At 36.6% G+C, this 16,643-nt stretch overlaps 3 protein-coding genes across 3 annotated transcripts; 2 read left to right on the top strand and 1 right to left on the bottom strand.

The window, feature by feature from the left end:
• Positions 1 to 52: 52 nt before the first annotated feature.
• LOC121758372 (tobamovirus multiplication protein 1-like) lies at positions 53 to 5,233 on the bottom strand. The gene is made up of 13 exons (XM_042153783.1): positions 4,817 to 5,233; positions 3,161 to 3,211; positions 2,626 to 2,659; positions 2,294 to 2,380; positions 2,145 to 2,196; positions 1,592 to 1,760; positions 1,415 to 1,510; positions 1,193 to 1,253; positions 1,010 to 1,074; positions 849 to 923; positions 688 to 763; positions 409 to 572; positions 53 to 299 (listed from the first exon to the last, which is right to left on the bottom strand). The coding sequence occupies exons 1-13, from the start codon at positions 4,922 to 4,924 to the stop codon at positions 276 to 278; spliced, it is 1,062 nt and encodes a 353-aa protein (XP_042009717.1). The 5' UTR covers positions 4,925 to 5,233; the 3' UTR covers positions 53 to 275.
• Positions 5,234 to 11,404: 6,171 nt separating this feature from the next.
• LOC121757404 (agamous-like MADS-box protein AGL28) lies at positions 11,405 to 12,067 on the top strand. The gene is made up of 2 exons (XM_042152957.1): positions 11,405 to 11,411; positions 11,514 to 12,067. The coding sequence occupies exons 1-2, from the start codon at positions 11,405 to 11,407 to the stop codon at positions 12,065 to 12,067; spliced, it is 561 nt and encodes a 186-aa protein (XP_042008891.1).
• Positions 12,068 to 15,440: 3,373 nt separating this feature from the next.
• On the top strand, positions 15,441 to 15,985 carry LOC121757403 (B3 domain-containing protein At2g24670-like). The gene is made up of 2 exons (XM_042152956.1): positions 15,441 to 15,461; positions 15,626 to 15,985. The coding sequence occupies exons 1-2, from the start codon at positions 15,441 to 15,443 to the stop codon at positions 15,983 to 15,985; spliced, it is 381 nt and encodes a 126-aa protein (XP_042008890.1).
• Positions 15,986 to 16,643: the final 658 nt, after the last annotated feature.

Here is a 16,643-nt window from a genome sequence, read left to right as displayed (position 1 = left end):
CATTGCTTAAGTTTGTAAACATCAATATATAGGAAACTTACAAAAAGGAAACTCATAAAAACAGTTTCATGCATTAACCATAATTTAAGTATGAGAATAGCATTGCTATGTACAAGAGAGACAAAGCTATCAAACTAAAAAGGCTCACACAAGGCAGCCTTGCGGCTGTACGCCTCACTGAGCCTTCTAAATCTTTTCTTTTTCTTGGTTTTCATGCATAGTTTCATACGCAGTTCTTTGCATGCAAAAACACGAGCCGGGTCCAACATGTCACATCATATGGGGCTTGCCCTCGATACCTGCATTCATCCCGTTTCAAATATGTAACGAGCAGTTAAAGAGCAGATGGATCGACCCTTGAACCGTTGCTATATGCATCTACAAGGCAGGCATAATAAGCGTTAGAACCTGATTCTGAGTTGCTCTAGTCCAGCTCGGTCGTTGAGCTGCTGTCGCTGAGCCGTCATGCATGAATGTTATCGTTGTTGATTCTTCGCGCCTAGTGTTACTGATGAGGGGAGGTGGCAATTCTCTCATTAGAAATAAAATAACTGCTGAAGGCACTGATGAACCTGGAAACACAGCTTCACTTTCATGGCAGGGCAATGGATGATGGTAAACCCAGACTAGGATGCAGATTAAAATACATAAATAACGCAATTTAGAGGGTCGGTATAATTAACGTACCTATGAAGTAATACAAAACAAGAAGAAACGAAGTACGGATACCATCCATATGTCGTTCATCCCAGTCATAAAACAGCTGCAGAACGGAGAATGTTAGTCATGCAATATACAGGAAAAAGGAAGTTGATAAGTCGACTAATAAGCCAGCAAGAAGGACTTACAGGTATTTGAGTACCAATTGCCACCGAAGCACTTGACGTAAAACAAATAACGGAGACAACAGCCAAACCGGCAACCTGTGATGCAGTGGAAGACATGAGAGGTAATTTTAGGTGAAAATAAATGAGTAAACCAAGGCGTAACATCAGAATCACGTAACTACCTTCCACATTTCAGACGAAGCCCGCTCAGATCTCACTTTTTTCATTTTCAAGAATAATACAACTCCTGGACATCGAATATGTTAGATGAATAAAAAGAATAGTAGTAGACATGTTAATAGAAGAGAGGCCAAAATGCATTTGTTTCCACATCAGGAAACAAATGAAGAATTCTTTGTGCTCACCATAGCATGCCAAGGCTCCTCCAAGTAAAAGGACAATCACGGCAATAAGATCTACATATACCTGCAAGAGAGATTTGATGCAGAAGTGTTGTATTCCCAAGTCAGAAACTCACCATGAGAATCCACACGAAATAAGTCTACAAGACTTAGAATCTAAGCAATATAACAGAGTGTAAAGAAAATAGTTTGTTGATATAAAGTAAAAGAACCATGATTACATGCCTGAGCAACAACTGCAGACTCGATAGGACTGCTATCCATCCCAATCCATATCAGCACTGATGATGCTATCATTATTGCAAAAACTAAAACTGTTACCTGGGAATAATTTGTTGGGTAAGTTAGATTTAGATTATAGAGATTCCAAAACGATGATCTATAGTGAAAGTTGCTTCTTACCACAATCACAATCTTTTGACGGCTTCCAATATGAGGTAACCTGAAGGTGCAGCACCTTCGGTTTCCATTAGTCTGTGGACTAGTTTTGTTCATCTTCTCAAGCAGAGCTTCGTGGGGATTACAATCCTCATCTTCCTCTTCATCGTTTGGGTGATGACAGAGGTCTACCCTGCAAACCATTAAACCCCAAATGAGGCCAATCTTAGTTAAGTGAGATCGCCAGCTTTTTTAGCTCAATCATCAAAACAGATATTCCAGCAATAAGTAATTGGTAAACTATATAGAGTACTAAATAAAAGGTTACATATGAGGAGACTGCAAAATGGTGAGGCAACCTTTAACTCAGAGTCTCTTCGGTTGTAATGCATAAAATCAGCACTTGTTAGCTGGTAAGTACATAAGATGATTGCAAGATATGGTTGCATAAAATCGGCACTTGCTACTAATACTTTACACACTATACAACATAGCACTCCACTTAAAAGTAAGAACATATTAATCACATATAAGTAGAAATAAGTTATTAAATTTGTCAAGATATGAGAGAACTTACCAAAATGACAAAAGCAGGAGGAATGCTGCAATAAACAGAATTTTGGGGAAGGCTGCCAATAAAAATATCATTGGGGTAAGTATTTCTTCATACTATCATTATGAGTATTGAAAACAATAATCACACCACAGGTTGAAAGATTACCCTACCCATGACAACAAAACCACAGGAATACGACCAGCAAATCCAACCCTTACAAGCAGCAACCAGATTTAATACAAAATAAAGGAAATAACCTGAAAATGAAATTTTCAATTTTGTTAGTGCCGTAATGGGTTGCTTGTGAAACATTGACAGTGTGGAGCCTGTTTAGTTTAACAACATGTGCTTCTAAAAGGACTACCAAAGTTGTAATAAAAAAGAATTATTTTGCCAAACATACAAGATCACAAGCATGCTGCATGCCATGCATGGCTCATTTGGAATTAATCAACTAAAAGACCACATTGGAACCAATGACCAGAACATTAGTAATCCTCACCGAGATTGGACGACCCAATCAGTAGATGAATGACCTGAAATTATTATCAAAAGGAATAGTGATCAGATTCATTTAAACAGATACCAGTCAATATGGTCACATACATTTCCCAAACTGATTTCTAACATCTCAAAAGCAAAAAAGAAAACTAATATGCAACTCATGCAATTACTACTGCAGTTTTATGTATCGAGCCACTTAAATTTGAATGGGCTCAAAGTATAATATGAAGCATCCAACTAAAGAATCATAGATATGATGACATGAGAGAAAATTGCTAACAAGATAGCAATCTAGATACCGATAAATTACAGATTTCAAAACAGTTCAACTAAAAATAATATAATAGATTAAGCACTGAGCAGGAAGAAACAGTTTACTGGCCAAGATCTACAGTGTTATGCACTAAATACAAAAACTCTCACAATATTTAATGTCAATTTAATATCATTTATTCAGCAAAAAGTTGCATTATATGAATTATGAAAAGAACTAATTCAATAAAAGGACATCACTGAAATACAAAAGTATTTACCTTTTGCCGAGTCCATCCAAGCTGTGTATTCCTTGAATGAATTCTAATCAACTGGAAGAATGGTAGAAAATCCCATATGAAAGAATGTAAGAACTAAAGCCAATACTTCAAAAGAATCATAATAAAAGGAACGTGCAATCAATATTAATTTATCGTAGTTACATATTGATAGAGCAAATAATATTAAGCTCTCATACAAGAATGTAATTCTTGGAGTTTTAAGCCAATGCGTTTAACAATTTCAGCAGAATCTACATAAAAAAATTCTCTTGCTTAAAGGATTTGTAAAGACGGGATTTTCTAATAAAAAAAGCTTTGAGATTACGATGTAACACTATGTTATTTAAATGGGATACATGTTTTATGAACACCACAATATCCAGGTCCAATATAGGACAAGCAAGATATAGAGCATATAGAATCAATGAAGCAGAAAAGACCATATCTTTTAGGAAGATAAATAAACAGTGTGACTAAGAAGTTCAGAGGATAAGCTGATTAGGAAGCATAGTGTTTTTTTTGTGAAAATATATGAAGCATTTAAGATTATGCCAATTTCCTCTTGTAATAGGTCTAGATCACCCTGGATTTTTTGCAATGGTTGCAAAATATAGCTAGATAAATATTTCTATAAAAATATTGTAACAGTTCAAAAATATCCCATAAAACCACTCTATTTGGTCATCATTCAATCAGATCCAGAGCATCCGGAATGTGATTGTGAATTGTGTGAACCAGCACCACTATCATCCTCAAAAGGTGCAACAAAAAGCTAAGACCAAAACAGGTGACACTGATGACAAGTTTAGTGGTGATGCTGACACTCGAAAATGGCCTGAATGCATTGCAAATCTGTTGTCTTGGTACTAATGCTTTACGAGCAACTAACTACTCACGAGGAAATCCTGAAGGTCATTTGAAAGCTATCTAAATATTCGTCACACTATTTTTGCAGTTATTACGCCCTAAATGCACCACTAAAAGGCAGCACTCGTGTTAGAACCTGGGACGGTTATTGACAGCTATGTAAATATTCTTCAAGCCAGTTTTGGCATGTATCAAGCCATAAACACGCCGCTAGACGGCAGATTTTACAGATAGAATCTTCACAAATAAAATAACGCGTTATAACAATGATTTTACAAATCCAGCCAAAAACAATATATCAGACTTCAGTATTTCAATGTTTCACATAGAAATTCCAAACACGGTATGAACATCAAAATCATGAATTAGGTAACAGAATTAATGATTAAACATATTGGATGGAAAATCTGTGGTTATTTCAAATTAAAAAGTTAGCAACTCAATTCAGACCCCATCTCATTCCTACAAAATGGCATATCGTCTCATTAATGAGTTGCCAAACATATGGAAATGCTGACACAGACAGTTCCTGATAAGGCAGCCTAGGGCATCGGTCTTCTCTATGCTTCAGGCATTCAATGTTCAGTCAGAATCAAATTGATAATTATGATTGATCTTTTCCCCAATTGTCATTCATCACATCCACCTCAGCCAATGATAAACGAAAAAAACATCCGCTAGAAACTAACATAAAATCAAAACAGCAAAAAATCCAAATTTCGATTAAAGAATCACTCACTCGACCAATTCACGATACTAAACATAACGAAAAAAAAAGAGTTTAATTACCTTATAGAGAGCTACAAATCCAATGAGCGCATCAACAAAAGCCAATCCCACATTCACTCCCTCCACCGCCTCGGAGTAGCACCTCCTCCCAGCTCTCAATTCCAGCATTGCATACAAATTCAAACCTCACTGTGTCTGAGTGATTGATTGTGTGGAGTAATTAATTGGTAATCCACGTTGATAAGTAAGCAAGGAGAGGAAGAATGGCGGAATTAAGTATGAGAAAGGATATCTGGTTATCTCCTTGGCTTGGAATTTAGAATGGTATCTTGGAATATCGCTCCTGTATAGATCTACTACAGAGGCTGTGGGGATTCCCTTTACCCCCACCACCCTTTCTCTTATATCACACAATCTTCCCCTTCTCTCAATATTCAGCTCCCTCTCTCTCTCTCTCTCGCTCTATATGTATTTATTTATCCAGAGAATGGATTTTGACTGGGAAAACGAAAAGAAGTGGATTTGTTATGTAAAGCAATTAAATTAACTAAACTAAATAAAATAAAATTTAATAATATTATTATTTTTATTTTATTAATATATGATATTCGAACTTTATCATTCTCTTTTCCTGGATAAAATAATATTTCATACTATATTTATTATTTATAAATAGCTAAACTTATACTGAAATAAGTATTGAAGGAGTATTATTTGTTTTACACATTTGTAAAATCATTTACGAGCATGTAATTAAGTGGTGCCACCAAAAAGAGTAAATAGGATACAATCTTACTGTCAAACAATCTTCCACCTCTCTCTCTATATATATAATTAAACACGTGTGTATTTAAAATTAAAGACATACTTATCATTTTTATTTTTGTTATAATTATTATACATTATTATTATTATTATTATTATAAAATTGTTAGAAAATAATGAAGTCTTGTAGATTTAGGGTATGTCCGCCACTTTGAAAATTAGTCAGAAAACCATGAATTTTGTATTTGTTCTCAAGTATACGTTTTTTTGGTGAAATTTGATATATTATGGGAGCCGAAAATACATATGTCGATATTGATGTTATACCGATGAATTAAACAATGTAGTCTACCCATAAGGAAAATGTGAGCTTATAATCCGACTCAAACCTTGAGCTGCTACGATCAAGAAACCACGGGAATGTAGAGAAGAGTTTGAATGCACAAGACACACAGGAATTACGTGGTTCGGCTTCGTAAAGCCTACATCCACGGGAGAGAAACGGGAAAGCTTTATTGATCACTCTTTACACAACATTCATCACTCGTAGACAATCTCAGAAACGAGCTAACAATCTACACTCAAGATTACAAGAACTCATGTAAACGCTTAAGTGTTGTGTGTGTGGAATATGAGAGAAACTCAACTCTCAATCTTGAATGTTGAACTGAATAATGATGATGGCTTGAGCTGGAATATATCTTTATACTCTTCCAATCTCACTCTTGGATTCTTGAATCTTGAGTTAACCGCTTTAACCGTTTTAACTGCCATTCACCATTCTTCAACCTTCAACTCTAACAAATCTCCACCTAGGTTGAATAATGAGCAATCCCTTGTCCCTTTCTCTCCTTCCATGTCTCTATCACCTCTGTACCACAGATACCAACTCCAAGCATCGACTATACTTGGATATTGGCAGAACTTTAGTAAGCATATCCGCAGGGTTGTCATCTGTGCCTATCTTCTGAATCTTTACTTCACCTTTATTCACTTCATCCCTCACAAAATGAAGCCTCACATCTATATGCTTACTCCTCTCGTGAAACACTTGATGCTTAGATAGGCTGATAGCACTACTGCTGTCACAATGTACAATCACTGCTCTCTGATATATTCCAAAGTCTTTAAGTATTCCCTTTATCCAGAAACTCTCCTTTACAGCCTCAGCAAGTGCAATGTATTCGGCCTCCGTTGTTGACAATGCAACTACTGACTGAAGACCAGACTTCCATGAGATTGCAGACCCAAATAAAGTGAATATATACCCAGTTTGTGATTGCCTATTATCAAAGTTTGTGGCAAAATCAGAGTCACAATATCCCATAGCTGCATCCTTTGTTGAGTCATAACCCCTCCTATACAGAATCCCAACACTCTCAGACCCTTTTAGGTACCTCAAAATCCACTTCAAGGCCTGCCAATGTGTCTTACCCGGATCTGTCATGTATCTGCTCACACAGCTTATGGCTTGAGCTATGTCAGGCCTAGTGCATACCATAGTGTACATCACACTTCCTACTATGTTAGCAAAAGGTAGAACACTCATTTCCTTCTTCTCTTCCTCAGTTTTAGGCCTCTGTTATGAACTAAGCTTGAAATGTGATCCTAGAGGAGTCAACACTGATCTGGAGTCACTCATTTGAAATTTCTCCAAGACTTTGCTGATGTAGTCTTGCTGTGTCAACCACATTGTACCTCTTCTTCTATCTCTGATAATATCCATTCCTAATATCCTCTTAGCCTCACCTAAATCTTTCATTTCAAAGCTTGCACTCAGATCAGATTTTATCCTTCCAATCTCAGACATATCAGACCCTGCAATGAGCATATCATCGACATAGAGAAGTAGGTAAGCTACTGTCTTCCCATCTTTCTTCTTCATGTAGACACAACTATCATACTCTGATCTGCTAAAACCAATGCTTAGCATATGCTCATCAAACCTCTTGTTCCACTGTCGACTACTTTGTTTCAAACCATAGAGACTCTTCTTCAAGAGGCATACTTTATCCTCATTTCCAGGTTGAATAAAACCTTCCGGCTGCTCCATATATATACTCTCCTCCAATTCACCATGGAGGAATGCCGTTTTCACGTCCATTTGTTGTAGCTCCCAATCTTTTTGACACACTATGGCCAACAATATTCGAATGGAACTATGCTTGACAACCGGAGAAAAAACCTCGTTGTAGTCTATACCTTCCTTCTGTGTATATCCCTTAGCAACAAGCCGTGCTTTGTATCTCACTTTGTTGCCTAGAGCAGCTTCGATTTTCCTCTTGAATATCCATTTACAGCCGATCAGTTTCTGGAACTTCGTTCTAGTCACCAAGACCCAAGTCTTGTTCTTGATGAGAGACTCCATCTCTTCATTCATAGCTTTAATCCACCTAGATCTCTCACTGCTCTTCAGTGCTTCTTTATAGTTCAATGGCTCAGAGCACTCAATCCCCTCTGCAACACATAGAGCATAATATATCAAGCTGGAGTTGCTATACCTTGCTGGAGGTGTTATCACTCTCCTCACTCTGTCTCTGGCTAGCTGGTAGTTACTGAGATCATCTCCTCCATTTCCAGGCTCTGCATCACCATTTGATGCCCCATGAGTTTCCTCATATGTATCAGAGTCTTCCTCAGAATCTGAGCTGTCTTTCCCAAGAAGCTCCACCTCCACTGAATCATCATTTCTTGCTGTCTCACCCTGGAGATTCTTCTCAATGAATGGCATTTCTTTCTCTCTGAATGTGACATCCCGGCTGATGATAACTCTGTTGTTTCCAGGCTCCATAGACCATAGTCTATACCCTTTAACACCTTTTTGATACCCCAACATAGCACACTTGACAGCCCTTGTCTCAAGCTTACTTCTTCTTACATGAGAGAAAGCCTTGCAACCAAATGGCTTCAGTTTTGTATAATCTCCATGAGATCCAAACCATCTAAAATCTGGAGTTTCCATATTAATGGCTGAGGAAGGGCATTTGTTCAACAAATACACTGCAGTGGCAGCAGCTTCACCCCAAAATCTCTTGTGCATACCTGAGCTTGACAACATGCATCTGACTCTCTCTAATATGGTGCGGTTTGCCCTTTCTGCCACCCCATTTTGTTGGGGGTTGTTTGGCACGGTTCTATGCCGTTTAATCCCTTTCATCTTACAGAAGCTATCAAAATCATGTGATAGGAACTCAAGCCCATTGTCTGTTCTTAAGCATTTGAGTGGTGTTTGTTTTTCAACCTCAACTTCAACACACCACTCTCTGAATTTATCAAAGGCTTCAGATTTTTCTTTCATGATATAAATCCATATTCTCCTAGAGAAATCATCAATGAAGGTCAGGAAGTACCTGCATCCTCCAATGGTTTGGACTGGTGAGGGTCCCCATATGTCACTGTGTGTGTAGTCCAGTGGCCTCTCTGATATGTGCTTCCCAGTACCATAGGGTTGCTTCTTGCTTTTCCCCATCACACACTCTTCACAGTGCTTCAATGTGGTGGATGTTTCAGCATTTATAACTCCTTTCTTGGCAAGAGTTTTCAAACCTGCTTCTGATACATGGCCCAGCCTCAGGTGCCATAAATTGAGATCATCTTTGCTTATAGCATTGATCTCCCCACTCACCACTTGTGCTTGCAAGTAGTATAGATTCCTCTTTCTTATTGCAGTAATAACAACTTTTGAGTCCTTCATTACCTTCATCTGACCATTTGAGGAAGCAAAGGAGCATCCCTTCTTTTCCAGCACACCAAGAGATATTAAGTTCCTCTTGATGTTTGGAATGAATCTTACATCAGATAAGATTCTTGTGGACCCATCTGCCATCTTTAATCTGATATTGCCAATGCCAACAATCTTGCACTCCTGATCGTTTCCAAGCAACACTATACCTTCTGACTCTTGCAGATCTTCAAACCATTCTAGGTGAGAACTCATGTGGAAGCTACACCCACTATCCATGATCCACACATTCCTTATATCTTCATCTGCAATATTCAATACTTCAGCAGTTTGAACCTCTTCAATCACATCTGCTGTATTTGGTGCAGCCTGCTGCTCTTGTTGCTTCTTCTTGAATGCAAAACAATTTTTCTTTATATGTCCCGGCTTCTTACAATGGTAGCACGACCTAGTTTCTTTGTCATCTCCACCTTTCTTTTCCCAAGGTTTATTCTTCTTCTGTGATTTCTTCTTTACAGATTTCTTGAAATCTTCTTTGACATTCAAGCTTTCTGATGCAGAGTCAATCGGTTTTGAAGCAGCCTTTTGGAATTCTTTCATCTTCAAGGCAGAGTGGACTTCTTCATATGTTACCTTTGAGTCTCGGCCCAGGAGGATGGCATCTTTGAACTGCTCGAAAGATTTTGGCAGAGAATTAAGAAGCATAAGAGCCATATCTTCGTCTTTGATAGGCTCATCTATGTTCTCCAAATCGTCTATACACTTTGCAAACTCCTCTAGCTGTTCACCAATGCCTCTTGATTCGGTGAACTTGAAAGCGAACAGCCTCTGCTTCAAGAGAAGCCTGTTGGTGAGCGATTTTGTCATATACAATGACTCCAGCTTATTCCACACAGCGGTTGCTGTCTCTTCCTTCGATACTTCCCGCAATACACGATCACTCAGGCTAAGAATCAATGTGGAATATGCCTTGTCTTGAAGATCTTGTGCCTTGACATCAGTTTTCTGATCTGCATCGATCTTTCCTCCCTTCAAGACCTCCCACAATCCCTGCTGCATCATCACAGCCTTCATCTTGATTCTCCATAGCCCAAAGTCGTTTTTCCCGGTGAACTTTTCAAGATCAAATTTGGCTGTCGACATTTCACCAAACACAAAACGTGCAGCAGCCACAATCAGAAATCTCGAACAAGAAAATCCTTTCTACTTCCCAGAGATCGATAGCAGTTTGTCGTGGGATCGATTCCTTCCCACAGACGGCGCCAATTTGTGAGCTTATAATCCGACTCAAACCTTGAGCTGCTACGATCAAGAAACCACGGGAATGTAGAGAAGAGTTTGAATGCACAAGACACACAGGAATTACGTGGTTCGGCTTCGTAAAGCCTACATCCACGGGAGAGAAACGGGAAAGCTTTATTGATCAATCTTTACACAACATTCATCACTCGTAGACAATCTCAGAAACGAGCTAACAATCTACACTCAAGATTACAAGAACTCATGTAAACGCTTAAGTGTTGTGTGTGTGGAATATGAGAGAAACTCAACTCTCAATCTTGAATGTTGAACTGAATAATGATGATGGCTTGAGCTGGAATATATCTTTATACTCTTCCAATCTCACTCTTGGATTCTTGAATCTTGAGTTAACCGCTTTAACCGTTTTAACTGCCATTCACCATTCTTCAACCTTCAACTCTAACAGAAAACATTATCATTTGGTTGAAAAATATGAGCAACATAATACACGTCGACAATCAATTTTATTTATCATGGGAATAATTGAGAACAAATACAAATTAATAATTTTTTAAATTAATTTTTATAGTTGTGGGGCATACCTAAATTTAACCAAATCATATAGTTTTTGTTACAAATTTTTGTAATAACAATACAAAATTGTTTACTAAATAATAAAATACTAATTACGTATCGTTATAAAATCGTCATAATAATGTGATTCATAGTGAGATAGAAGCAGTAAAAGAATTGGATTATTGGAAAATGATTATGGAAATCACGTCGTATGAATATCCACATCGATATTCTATTTTACTGAAATATACTATACAACTACTATGAAACATGCTATTTAGTTAAATAATTAAACAAATAGTATTACAAATAGGCGGAGAACTAAATTAAATAATGTAGTTTAGTTTTTTTTGCAGTATGGCAAGCTGTAAGTAAAGAGTAAGATGGAAAGTTTGATTAATTACAGCAAACCAAACGGCTATAAATATTGAATTCTTAACCCAACAATTCATTCACACATCTTACTTTCTAATTTCTATGGAAAATCCTCAGAAAAAACTCTTGGTCGAAGGAAGATTCCAATCAAGAAAATCGAGAAGAAAAGCTGTCTTCAAGTTGCCTTTACCAAGCGCCGCGGCGGCCTATTCCGCAAAGCCACCGAGCTCTCCGTCTTATGCGGCCTCGAGATCGCTATTCTGGTGAAATCTCCGGCCGGCAAACTCTACTCCTTCGGCCATCCCTCCGTCGATGCTCTCATCAACCGCGCGGCCCCCTCTCCGGCGGCGAAGAGGATATTGCCTTACGGCAACGATGGTGGTCTGCAACTCCACCAATTGGAGCAATTGCCCAATTCGTTGGAGAAAAAGGTTGAAGAAAATCCGAAGAATTGTGGCCCTCCATTGTCAATTCATCAACAACCTTCTCCTTCTTCAAATCTAATCTCAGCAGATAAGTTTGTGATGGATGCAGCCTCACCATTATCACTTCAACAACTCATCGCAGCAGATGACATTGTGATTGAAACAGATATCTTTTGTGATGAAGAAGAAGCTCAATTGGCTTCTTCAATTGATTACCAGAATTACTATCACATTTTGGGAGCCTAATTATGTGAATAAATTCATCTCCAAAATTAGGGCTTTTATGCTATCTTCATATCAGTATGATGTACTGTGACAATTAACGTTGATATCAGATTAATTCCCCATTCAGTTTTTTTGTTTTTATGCTTTTGATTCTTCCACACTCCTACAAATTGTTGAATCATAAATTGGATCAAAATTGCGCAATCTCCCAAACTACCAAATTTTTACTACTACTCGCCCAAAATTGCATAAATCTCCTAATTAAACTACCAAAATTTTACCACAAAGTGTTTTGGATAATTCATTTTTTGTGTAAGAATCAAGTCAAAATAAAATTGAGTCAATAGATTTGGTCATGTTCATGTAAATTAAGGCAAGTTTTGAAGATGTTTGTGTTAAGGCAATATGATCGCAGCAGATAACTTTTATGATGATGAAGAAAGTCTTGTCTGCTACACTTATCAGAATTATCACATTTTGGGAGCCTAACTATGCAAATAGATTCATCTCGAAAAATTAGGGGGTTTTTTTTTTGTGAATATAGCTCCACATCTGAATTAGGTTTTATATGTTCATGTAAATAAGGCAAGTATCAAGATATTTGTATTAAGGCAAGTATGTTTGAATTAAAGAAAGTTGAGGAAAAATCTGTACATAATCTACAACTTTCCAAACTGAAATAAGTTAAGCGTGTTTTAGATTTTTGATTATGTCATCAAGATTGGAAGCATTTAATGAATTTTGGTGCAACTTTTACACTATGGTATACGTTGAGAAAACTTTACTATTTATGCATGCAAAAAAACTAGTTATATACCCTTGAAACTTTATGCATGCAAAAAAACTAGTTAGATTATATCTTATTGGGCCGAGGATGAATTATAACCAATCAAAAACTAAAATTCGAAATCCGGTCCAACCAAAAAGATATTGATAATCAACTCAAACCTCATTGCTTATCCTAAAAGAACACTCAAAACATTTGTTTTTAACAATATTTATTTACTAATCCATTTCAAATTAATTCGTATGCCATAGAGGGGCCCATTTATATCATAAGCCGTATTTTTGTTCTTCTCGATTGATTTTGAATCTTTGATAAGAAACTAAATTCTAAATTTTGAAATAATAATTTTTTTTGAAGATAGGAATTTTGCAGAATAATTCACAAAATATACCAAAAATACTATGATATTATATGAATAATTCACAAACCTTATAAAATGTCTGAATGAATGATCTATTTTTCAATTCTTTTATACAATATGTATACAACAAATAAAGACAGTGCTCATCCAATTAATATAGTACTCTCCCTCCGTCCCAAGGAAGAGATGACCCCATCCTTGGACGGCACGAGAATTTATGCAACTTTATTTTGTGTGTAAAGTAGAGAGAGTAAAGTAAGAGAGAGTAAAGTAGAGAGAAAAATGTTTTCATTTTCAGTAATGAGTCATCTTGGTTGAGACAAACAAAAAAGGAAAGTGAGTTAGTTATCTTCAATGGAACGGAAGGAGTGTAAAATTATTTTTGCGATTGTTTATATAAAGCTTGCTATGTGATTTTTACAGTCATATGTGTGTGAATTAGTATAATGATAATTAACTTGATTGATGGATATATGAAATACTAAATTTATAATAATAAAAAAATAATAGTTGAGTTGTTCCGGGCTGTTTTACTAAGAGCAAATTTCTTTCTTTTTTTATTTTTGCTAAAAAAACACATTTTCTCTTTTTTATTTTATTCCCTATTCATTTATTTACTTTATTTTTTTCCTACTTTATTTTCTTTTCTCTCAAATTATTTAAAATAATTTTTTTAGATCTCATATTCAAAAGAAATGTTTCTATTAATAGGAACGAAGAAAACATAGAAATGGGGCTTAAACTGGAACGATAGAACAAACGTTAAAGATTGGCGACAGAAGAAAGATGGAAGTTAGATGAGGGTGATTTGTTAGATATGAAAATGTGCCTCGTGGAAAATGGCTGGCCTGCATGATTTTGAGCATATTTCAATTAAATGCCGCATAAAGTGTGACAACAGATAACGCAGTTTGTTAGGCAAAATGACAATAAGGCCTAATTACATTTAATATGATTATTGGCTATTGCAGCCACACATAAAGATCAAACCAGTTTATTAGTACTTTATTTCATACCACGCGCAATTTTATAGTATTCCATATGTTAGTTTGTAAATAAACGTTAAAGTATTCATTTAGTTTACTTAGCGTGACACAAAATTTTATCATGCATTTTGGTTGGTAAAAGTGTATATGTACACTTTCAATATATAAACTACATAAATAACTGAAAAAACTATTATTATGATTGGCTTACATGTTATACAATTAACTGAGAAGTTTAAACAAAACAAGAGCTAGAAAAATCTAATAATAATAACTAATAACTATAAAAATCAAAAGACATACATATACTAACATTCTTTATTATGACACCATACCACCATTTTAGGCCATTGGATCTGAAAATCGTGTGCTTGTCAAGCTGCCATGTGGCAGCATTATGTTGAATCAATTAAAACACAGAGAGGTAAAATAGAAAATCTTTAATTTTTACATTAGCAACTTACAGTGTTATTCATTGAATATTGCAGTCTTATCACAACAATATTGCAGTTTACCACGACTGCAATATCTACATTAGACTGCAATCCGTGTTTTGTTCACGAAATTTAATCTCAGGCGTCCATAAATGAGATCTAACGGACTATATTTGTGGTATGGTGTTACCCTATATATATATATATATATATATATATATATATATATATATATATATAGGGTCCTGTTAGGTTGAGATTTTTTAGCTTAATTGAGAAATGAGATGCAATCTCGGCCACTAATCCACAAGATTAACGACATGTCAACAGCTATCACATTATGTCAACACGGGGGTATAAGTGTCATTTCGTGTTTTAATGTGTCGGATTGTTGACATGGCTTGTATGTCTAGTTGACATGACTTATAATTGTTGTTGACATGGTTTCTATGTGCAGTTGACATGGTTGTACGTGTAGTTGACATGACTTGTAACACAGTTGACATGGCTTGTACGTGTAGTTGACACGATATGTACCGTAGTTGACATGACATGTCAATATTTTATACAATCTCATCTACCAAATTGGTATTTTATGGATATGTCTTACGAAGCTCAAGGTATGTTCTCATGCTAATTCCACAAATGTCAGCAAAAAACATCCCATAATGTATTCATAAATTTCAGAGAAATGTCACTAGCAACGCAAATGTCAATATGTCAACAGACCTCCAAAGGCACCTACAAAATGTCATCCTAAATTTTCATCTTCAATTCACAATGTCAACAAACCAGCATCTCCTACATTTCAACATGTCAACAGCAAATGTCTACAACTGATGTTTCAGTATAATGTCAACAGCAAATTTGTTCACCCAAAAACCAACAGCCAATGCCGCAGATTTTCAACAAATAAACAACATCCGAGAAACGCCGCAGAGACAGATTTTCATGGGATTTAGGGATTTAACATTGAAAGATGTGGAAGACTTGTTCTGTTGTTCACAATAGAAGGCCACAAATTCGACGTACTCGCCGCCGCCGCGCAGCGCGCAATCCAAATTAGCGCCGCCGAGGAGTATAAGGCAAAATTCGCCGCATCAGGAACATGATCGGCCGCTGCCGCCGCAGCTGCCGGAGGAATTCAGGAGGGCGATCGAGGAGATGGCGCGCGGGAAGGAGCTGACGGCGCCGGCGACGCTGGTGATTCAGAAGGAGCTGTTCCGCACCGACGTGAGCAAAAACCACAACCGCCTCTCGATCCCGGCGAGCCAGATCAGCGACAGCTTCCTGACGGAGGAGGAGCGGCGCCGCCTCAGGGCGAGGAGGAAGGGCCGCGTGGACGTGAGGGTCGTGGATCTGCGTCGGTGATTTGGGAAGGAGAGGGAGAACACAAGCTGAACAACCCATTTTAAACATGAAATTACCATTCCGCCCTTTTATAATTAATTAATCTAAAAATATTTTTCATGTGGCAAATTCTGGACCACTCATTTAATAAAAATGAGTGGCTAATATTGCATCTCATTTCTCAATTAGCCTAAAAAATCTCAATTGATCATGGACCTATATATATATATATATATATATATATATATATATATATATATATATATAGGGTTTTGATCCATGCAAAACCATTCTTAATACAAAAATGCAGAACCAAGCATACAAAAGTCATTTTTAGGTCATTGTAAGCTTATTTTTACGTCATTTTAGTAAGGATGACATGAAATGATCTTAACATGACCCCAAACCCAAAGTTTATAATATGACCTAAAACTGCTTTACAATGACCCTCCATGTTTTTGTTTAATTATTGACCATTGGATTGTCAAATCTCATGGTCAGGATTTGGTCTGGATTTTGTATTAAGATCAAGTTTTGTATTGATCATTTTCCTATATATATATATATATATATATATATATATATATAGGGAGATGATCAAAATAAGTATGTGTTTAAATCCAGAAATGCAGACCAAATCTCAGCCCTAGGATTAGATGATCTAATGGTCAATAATTAA

Source organism: Salvia splendens, chromosome 12 (genome assembly GCF_004379255.2).
Source record: "Salvia splendens isolate huo1 chromosome 12, SspV2, whole genome shotgun sequence".
In the NCBI taxonomy this organism is placed as follows: domain Eukaryota; kingdom Viridiplantae; phylum Streptophyta; class Magnoliopsida; order Lamiales; family Lamiaceae; genus Salvia; species Salvia splendens.
Note: the sequence above shows the minus strand (reverse complement) of the source record. Positions and strands in the feature narration are given on the sequence as shown.

Bases quoted from the DNA above. Each gene is read 5' to 3' on its own strand.
- LOC121757403 (XM_042152956.1), top strand. From the start codon at position 15,441: ATGTCTACAACTGATGTTTCA. The intron at 15,462-15,625 runs GTATAATGTCAA...TGTTCACAATAG, and splicing joins TGTCTACAACTGATGTTTCA to AAGGCCACAAATTCGACGTA.
- LOC121758372 (XM_042153783.1), bottom strand. From the start codon at position 4,924: ATGCTGGAATTGAGAGCTGGGAGGAGGTGCTACTCCGAGGCGGTGGAG. The intron at 1,761-2,144 runs GTAAGTTCTCTC...AATGGTTTGCAG, and splicing joins CTCCTGCTTTTGTCATTTTG to GGTAGACCTCTGTCATCACC. The intron at 300-408 runs GTTCTAACGCTT...GGATGAATGCAG, and splicing joins CTAGAGCAACTCAGAATCAG to GTATCGAGGGCAAGCCCCAT.